At 39.7% G+C, this 8906-nt stretch overlaps 1 protein-coding gene across 3 annotated transcripts in view; it reads left to right on the top strand.

The window, feature by feature from the left end:
• The first annotated feature begins 475 nt into the window (after positions 1–475).
• The window catches only part of RBBP8 (RB binding protein 8, endonuclease), an 89333-nt gene continuing 80902 nt past the window's right edge, over positions 476–8906 (top strand). For 2 of the 3 annotated variants that reach the window (XM_088019431.1, XM_088019429.1), the window contains exons 1-2: positions 476–820; positions 3387–3593. In XM_088019431.1, the coding sequence (XP_087875557.1) occupies positions 3485–3593 (109 nt within the window). In that variant the 5' untranslated portion in view covers positions 476–820; positions 3387–3484. Of the gene's footprint in view, positions 821–2084; positions 2115–3386; positions 3594–8906 lie in introns of all 3 variants that reach the window. The other variant, XM_088019430.1, reaches the window with a different exon arrangement.

The raw sequence follows: 8906 nt of genomic DNA, 5'->3' as shown, positions 1-8906 counted from the left end.
CTACATGGCCTCACCACCCAGTGCTGTCCGGTCACATCACTAAACTGCAGGTAATAGCTACCAGGCAGAAACTACGTTAGACTGATCCGTGTCCGTTCCCTCATCAGTTAGTTTTAACTTTCCATGTGGTACTGGCCACTCATACATGCTTTCCTGAAATGTGCTAAAGTCAGACACACCAAGGGCTTGAGGTTGCCCAGACAGAAAAGCTTGCGCTTTCTCCAGGGCATCTCAACAAAAATGCTGTGGCGGCCGCCAGCTCCTGGAGCCGCTCCCGACCGCGCAGCGGCTGGCGTTCCACTCTCCCATCACAGCCCCTAGCGTGGGGACACACGAGCCACCCCGCTCTTCCGCGAGAGGCGTGCGGGGCACCGCCTCGCTCCGCTGCGGGAGGAGGGGCGTGACGTGGCGGGAACTCCAGCGTGACGTCGAGCGGGCTCCAAGGGGGGGGGGGCGGGTCCGGGCGCCTCCCAGCCCGGCCGGCCGCCCTCGGGCCCTCCCCCAGCCCCCAGAAAGCGCGGGCCGCCCTGAGGGGCCAGCCTTCCCGGAGGGGCCTTGGCAGATTAGTGAGGGTAACAAAAGCGAGCGGCTGCCGTGCCTGCTTCCGTGCTGGGGCTTTTGAGAATCTTTGAGGCAATCTTGGAAGCCGTGAGTAAAGAGGAATCTCCTTTCCCCAATCCGGAGCGGCGGGTCGGAGCGGCTATTTCCGGTCTGGAGCTGCGGGCCGAGCACAAGCGTTTGGCCCCTGAGTTGTGGTAGCCGTGCGGCTTCTGGGGCTGCCTGAGGGAGCAGGCTGGGGCCCGGCTAAACCCGGTTGGAGGTGAGTCGGAGGGAGGACGAGCTTGTGCTCCCTGTGGCTCTTTGGTCTCCCGCGCGGGCTGAGGACTCGCCTGCCGCCGCCGAGCCGCCCCGCGCATGCGCCGGGGGCCGCGGTGCGCACTTCCCGCGCCAGTTGCGCTGCAGGCTTTTGGAACGTTTGGGTGACAGCGGCGCGCGGGAGAGGCTGGGGGCTACGGATCTTGGGATGGGAGCCTGTGGACCTCTGCATTGCTCGTAAGAAGACCAGCCCGAGTCCCTATTCGTTTATCTCGGGCACCTGTGTGACTCTTGCCTTACCTGTGTGAGAATATGTGTGGTGGGTGCAACAGAAAAGAAGTATTTTACTGAGCACCTTAACTGTGGTGGTTTACACTGCTCCAGGACGCACGGAAATGTATTAAATTGTTACAGACCTTTGGACCCGGGATGCACCTTGGCGACACAAGATGCACATTTCTGCGAAATTAAGGCACCTCATCGTGCATCGATAACGGTTCAAGCCAAGAGAGGTTCTGACAAAGGTGCTGGGAGTGCAGGTTAGGTTGGAGAGGGTTTTGTGAGCCAGAATTTTCAAGTTTAGTGTTGTGTTGGTAAACTTTTTAAGTGGGGAAGAAGCCTTTTTTTTTTTTTACTACCTCTGAAGATATATTTAAAAATGTTTTACACTATTGGTTTTAAGCAATTTCATACTATGCAATTTTAAGTTATTCATTAAAGTAATTAAAACTTTTAAACTATTACTTAATAGAAATATTTTTCTTGGGCTAAAGTATTTTGTAGTTAATTAGCATCACTAGAGCCGCCCTCCCCTCCCCTCTTCAGCCCTGCCCTCGAGACATAGTGTGGGACCTAATTGTATGACCTTGGGCGAATCACTTAATCTCTTAAACCTGTTTCTCCAACTCTAAAATGAAATTAATAACAGTAGCTGTTCTACAGAGTTCTCAAGATTAAGTTTTAAAAAATGACTATAAAACAGCATGGTATCTGTTATATAGTAAACAACAAATGGTGGCTTTTGTTGACAATAGGCCTGTTATCTTTTAGGGTTAAGAAATAGAATTCAGGCCTCTTTGGAAATAAAGCTGTATTAATTCATGCACCCAATCCTCTTTTAAAAACTTTATAATGGAAATAATAAATATACATGAGAGAGACTAGAATTATGAACTCTGTCACAGACCCATCCATTACTTACTTTCAATAATTGTCAAAGCAGCCCTTCTTGTTTCATCTCCTTACCCAACATTTTTTGTTTGTTTTAGCTGGAGTATTTGAAAGCAAATGCAGAACAGGTGAGTTTACCTGTAAATATATCAGTATATATCTTTTTAACAGCTAAGGACTTCCTTTTTTTAACATGAGCACATTATCATACCCAAGACAATTAAAAATAATTCCCTAACATTATCTAAAATCCAGTACATGTTCAGTTTTCACTGATTGTCCCAAAAAAACCTAAATCACAGTTTTTAAAAAGCTTAATAAAATTGTGTTTCTACAGTATTTCTGTAGTGCTTTTCAAAGTGACTTCAGTCATAATCTTGCTCCTTTAGAAATGTCATTGCTGGGGCGCCTGAGTGGCTTAGTTGGTTGAGCATAGGACTCTTGATCTCAGAGTCGTGAGTTCAAGCCCCACCTTAGGCATAGAGCCTACTTTAGAAAAAAAAAGTGTCATTGCTTATTTTTAGCCTCATCATCAGAGACCTTGAGAAATGGTTTGTAAGAGACACTTAAATCAGTTTGGACACATTAGCAATGGTAAGGCATTGGCTAAAGAGCCATGTATAAGATAGAGTAGACTTGTTAATCGTTTGACTTAGTAGTAGCTAGTTAATGGTTTCAGCTTAAGGACACGTATTAAAGTATTTGTGAATCCACTTGAACTTCTTAGTATCCTGTTGCTTCCTTTGGGGCTACACAAGTAATAATCATTTCACGTCTACTCTGAGAGGGGCACAAAATAGCCTTACCCTTTCTGCCTTATTATTAGACGTTTCTGTATTCATAGATCTTTGTTGTGCCTCTGCCTTGCTCACTTATTTCTCTTGTTATGAGAAAGGTATTCAGATCTTCAGGTGTATTAATCACAATCATCTTTCTTGCTCTTTTATAAGATTTGTGCTTCTATGAATATGTAGATGTGTGTATATGTATATGTGAATACTGTTTAAGTCAAGAGTATTTCAGAACGTTTTCCAATTTTTGTTGCACTCCCTGTCAAAATTTAACAAAGGAATAAGTTAATTTAGAATGATGAATCAATCAATACAGAGTGTGAATGACTTCAGACCTCCATAGCAGAATCATCTCAACTTAAGTAAGTTCTTCCTAGGAGGAATAAGAGAAAGTTTGCCTGAAAATTTAGCTTAACTAAGGACCAAATAACTGAAATCAGGGTTCTCACCATAATCATTTTCACTTCCCATCCCCCAAATTCTCAAAGTGATTGATTGTAGGTAAATAAGGAAAACTTGAGAAGAGCTGGCTAGGCTTGAAGGTATCCTGACATCAAATTACATACATATAAATGCAAAATTCGTTTATGTTGCAATCTGTCGTTTCAGGCATTTCAACTGTCAAAGACAACTTCATACCTATATAATGTAACAGAAAAAGGTCAGAAAACATTAGGCAAGAAGAAGTGTGGAGCATATTAAGCAAGATGAACATCTCTGGAAGCAATTGTGGAAGCCCAAGTTCTGTAGATATATCTAATGACTTTAAGGAAATTTGGACAAAACTAAAGGAGTATCATGATAAAGAAGTACAAGGTAAAATCTTTTTTTAAAATACTTATAGCAGTATTCTATTGAGACTAGTAGTGATAACTAACTGTGTGACAGTTCAGAGATCTCATTTTTAAAGGACCTTTATTGTAACTTTTTGTGACTTAGTTATGATAGAATTGTTGCTTTGTAACTACAGACAACTAATACAGGATGTAGTACTTGCACAATTTGTAGTTATTGACTTATGGTAATATGTGTGGTGTGGTGGAAAGGGCATAGAAATTGTTGATTGAAGACCTGGATTTGAATTCTGAATTCATTTATCTACTTGCTCTGTGATCTCAGCCAAGTTATATAACCTCTAAACTTAATTTTTTTCTGTAAAATTATTTGCAGGATTCTTTATAGACTTTGAAATACTACTTAAGTTATTCTTCAAGCCTTTGGGAATCTTTGCTACCAAGCACTGAGACATAAAGGTGAATGGCAGTTTGCCTTCAAAGAGCCTGAAGTCTAATAGAGATAGAGTCATGTAAACAGATAATTAATGGTATAATGAAATAAGAGCCAAACTGGTTATATGAAGTGCAGTGAGTGTACAGAGGATTCAGCTATTATGGTTGGAATGAGTATATAAATATTATTTGTGATTGTGTTAAAATGTACTCCATATAAAAGAATTTTCTAATAAAGGTAAACTGAAGGTTTGATATTAATATCTATCTAATTCTGTGTCTTTGACATAGTATATTTTCCCCATGCGTGGGAAATGCTTAGTATTACATTTGTTTCTTGCTGCAACTATAGGTTTAATACTACAGTGCTTTACAGCTTTCACATTACACTGGGGTGCCATGAAAACGTGATCCACCTAAATCTAAAGTATAGTATGTGGGTCTGTATTGGAACTTTCCAGTGGTAAATGTAGTTTCTGGCAGAACCTCATCATAATGGACTCATCATTAATTAATGGGTTCTGAAACATGAACCCCAGAAGTATTCTTGCATGCCCCAGTGTACTCGGGAGACACTTATTCAAGGGATGCACTTACCGTATGCCATAACTTGTGAATAAGAATGAATCATATATAGTTATAGTTCGAAGAGATTTTGTAGTGTACAAATGTGTACTTCCTATATGTTACCTGGGAACATACAGGAAGAACAGGGGTGCATGTGAGATTTACTGTCAGACCAGACTTTACAACTGAATTAAGTCTGATTAGCCAAAGAAGATGGTGGGAGGAGGGGAGGGAATGTTTTAAGTAAAGAGAACAGCATGTGCAAAGGTTTGGCAGTTAACAGCTTGATTTTAATCAAGGAACTGTAGACAGGTTGGTATAGCTCACAGAGGGAATGAGGCAGGAGGTGGGAGTTTATTAGGCAGGTGGATAGGAGATGATGCAAGAAAGGGAGATAGGCTCAGATTATGTATACCATGCTGAAGAGATTGTTATATCATGCTTTGTCTTTAGGATTTAGTCTAAAATTTTCATCTTGAGTGCCTCCTATTGCATAGGAGTAGTGCTATGTTCAGAAAGAGGTCATGTGATCTACTTATTAAGTCTATGAGTTCTGGATGGAGGCTGCCATCTAAGATGCCATTTGAAAGCCATCTCACCACTCGAAGGTGGTGACCTTGTGCAAGTTATTTAACTATATAGTGCATCAGATTCCTTATCTATAAAATAAAGATGCTATTAATAGCTACTTAATACTGTATTAAATAGTTTCATATATGTAAAGCATTTGCAAGAGTTTCTGGCACCTAGTAAGCAATATATGTGCTAGCGATCATGTGTTAGGTATTAGAATGCTCTCCTTCTGAAGCAGCACCATTGTATTATCGATGCCTGCTGTGGACCATCCCAGCCAGATACAATAAGATACTATAAAAAAGTTGTAACAGAGGTTTCACATACTTTTTATTTTCCTCTTTATGATTTTTTAAACGGCTAATTTCTAGAAAGAAACAAGAATGGACAAAGTAAACATGAGAAAACTTAAATGGTTAAGAAATCTTAGAAAATTCTTACCTTCTATCTCTTTTTGGCAAGGGGGAGAATGGGGATACTTACTTTAAAAAAAATTGTCATGAAATATACATAATTTTTCATCTTAACCACTTTCAGGTGTATAGTTTGGTGGTATTAAATATATTCATAATGTTGTGCAACCATCACCACATCCATTTCCAGAGCTCTTCATCTTGTAAAACTGAAATTTTATACCTATTAAACAATAACTCCCCATTTACCTGCCTCCAGCCCTGGCAGCCACTATTCCAGTTTCTAGCTCTGTGATTTTGACTACTCTAAATACCTCTGAAAAGTGGAATCATACAGTATTTGTCTTTTTGTGACTGGCTCATTTCACTTAGCATAATGTCTTCAAGGTTCATCCATATTGTAGCATCAGAATTTTTTTCTTTTTTAAGACTAAATAATATTTCAGGTGCTGGGTGGCTCAGTCGTTAAGCATCTGCCTTCGGCTCAGGTCATGATCCCAGGGTCCTGGGATCGAGTCCCGCATCGGGCTCCCTGCTCGGCAGGAGGCCTGCTTCTCCCTCTCCCCCTACTTGTGTTCCTGCTCTCGCTGTGTCTCTCTCTGTCAAAATAAATAAACTAAATCTTTAAAGAAAAAAAGACTAAATCTATTGTATATACCACATTTTGCTTATCCATCCATTATTGGACATTTGAATTGCTTCCATCTTTTGGCTATTGTGAATAATGTTGCTCTGAACATGGGTGTACAAATAGTCTCTTCAGGACTCTGCTTTCAACTCTTTTGGGTTATCTACCTAGAAGTGGGATTGCTGAATTATGTGGTAATTATATTTATAATTTTATATTACCATACTCAGGCACTTGGGGGGCTCAGTCAGTTAAGCATCTGCTTTTGGCTCAGGTCATGATCCCAGGGTCCTGGCATAGAGTCCCGTGTTGGGCTCCCTGCTCAGCGGGGAGTCTGCTTCTCCTTCTGCCCTTACCCGCCCCGCTTGCCATCTGCCTCTCAAGAAAATAAAATCTTTAAAAAGATAAAAATAAATAAACTACCATACTCTTTTTCATAGCAGCATTTTACATTCCCACTAGTAACGCATGAGGATTACAATTTCTCCACATTCTCACCAATACTTGTTATTTTCTGTTTTTCTTTTTTTTTTTTATGGGAATAGCTATCCTAGGGGATGTAAGGTGATGCTGTGATTTTGATTTGCATTTACCCAATGATTAGTGATGTTGAACATTTTTTCATGTGCTTATTGGCCATTTGTGTATCATTGGAGAAATGTCTGTCCAAGTCCTTTGCCTATGTTTTAATCAGGTTTGTTTTTTGTTATTGAGTTGTAGAAGTTCTTTATATAGTTTGGATAGTAATCTTTTTTTTTTTAAGATATATTTATTTATTTGAAAGAGAGAAAGAGAATGTGCCGGGGGAGGGACAGAGGGAGAGGAAGAGAGAAGAATCTTAAGCAGACTCCCCATTGAGCGCAGAACAAGATACAGGGCTCAATCTTAGGGCCCTGAGATCATGACCTGAGCCAAAATCAAGAGTCGGATGCCCAACCAGCTGAGCCACCCAGGTGCCCCTGGATATTAACCTTTATCAGATATATAATTTGCAAATATTTTCTCCCATTCTGTGGGTTGCTTTTTCACTCTGCTTATATGTGTGTCCTTTGATGCCCAGAGCTTTAAATTTTGATATAGTCTAATTTATTTTTTTCTTTTGTTGCCTATACTTTTGGCGTCTTATCCAAGAAATCATTGCCAAATCCAATATTAGTTAGCTTTTACCCTGTTTTCTTCTAAGAATTGTATAGTTTATCTCATGTTTAGATCTTTCATCCATTTTCAGTTATATTTTGTATATGATGTAAGGGCCAAACTTCATTCTTTTAAATGTGGCTATCCAGTATTCCCAACACCATTTGTCGGAAAGACAGTTTCCCTCTTGAATGGGCTTGACACCATTGTCAAAAACCATTTGATCATACTGGGCTCTCTATTCTATTCCATTGGCCTCCACATCTGTCTTTATGTCAGTACTACACTGTTTTGATTACTGTAACTTTTAGTAAGTTTTGAAATCAGGAAGTATGTGATCTCCAGTTTTGTTTTTCAAGATTGTTTCAGCTGTTTGGAGTCCCTTGAGATTCCATATGGATTTAGGACAGATTTTTCTATTTCTGCAAAAATCCTCATTGGAATTTTGATAGAGATTGAATTGAATCTATAGATCTTTTTGAGTAGTCTTTTTCACATCTTAACAATATTAAGTTTTCCAGTCCATGAACATGCCATGTCTTTCTATTTATCTATACCTTCTAATTTAAGGAATATTTTGTAGTTTTCTTTGTACAAATCTTTCATGTCCTTAGTTAAGTCTATTTCTAAGTATTTTATTCTTTTTGATGCTGCTATAAATGGAATTGTTCTCTAAATTTTTTTTAAAGTTTTAATTTTTTTTTTTTTTTGTAATCTCTACACCCAATCTGGGGCTCTAACTCAGACCCTGACATCAAGAGTCTAATGCTCTTCTGACTGAGCCAACCAGGAGCCCCTCATTTCCTTTTCTAATTTTTTGTTGTTAGCTTACAAAAACACTACTGATTTCTGTGTATTGATTTTGTATCCTGCAACTTTGCTGAGAGTATTAATCGTAGGGGTTTTTTTTTAACTTTTTTAAATTTATTTATTTATTTATTTACTTAAAGATTTTATTTGTTTATGTGACAGGGAGAGAGCACAAGCAGGGGGAGCAGCAGGCAGAGGGAGAGGGAGAAGCAAACTCCCCACTGAGCAGGGCGCCCAATGCAGGGCTTGGTCCCAGGACCCTGGGATCATGACCTGAGCCGAAGACAGACACTTAACCAACTGACCCACCCAGGCGCCCTAATTGTAGTTTTTTTAATCCCTAGCTGAAGTAAACATTAGAAGCTCTTTAATTTTTTTTATTGTGGAAGGTTAGAGTTCAAGTACCTCTATTATACGTGTATCCCTTAGTGCTCTGTTGGGCTCATTCTTTGATAGATTATTCTGTTTCATTAAAGCCTGCTTTCAGCAATTGGATTGCTGTTGCATTTAGGGTGTAATTTCATTTAGAAATCCAGGTATCAATTTACTTATTGTTTTATCTATTGATTTTTTTTTAAACTTAAGTTTTTTCCTAAAAACGTTGAAAAACAAAGTAAAAAAAGTTAGTCCCCCAACACAAACTGGTCACCACTTTTATAATCTTATTTTTTTTGAAGATTTTATTTATTTATTAGAGCACGAGGGGGAGGGAAGGGAGGAGAGGGAGAAGCAGATTCCCTGCTGAGCAGGGAGTCCACTGAGGAGCTTGATC

This window comes from Eumetopias jubatus, unplaced genomic scaffold (genome assembly GCF_037043125.1).
Source record: "Eumetopias jubatus isolate StellerSeaLion01/CBP00866 unplaced genomic scaffold, mEumJub1_p1.0 scaffold_16, whole genome shotgun sequence".
NCBI classification, from domain to species: Eukaryota; Metazoa; Chordata; class Mammalia; order Carnivora; family Otariidae; genus Eumetopias; species Eumetopias jubatus.
This window is presented reverse-complemented; position numbering and strand designations above follow the sequence as displayed.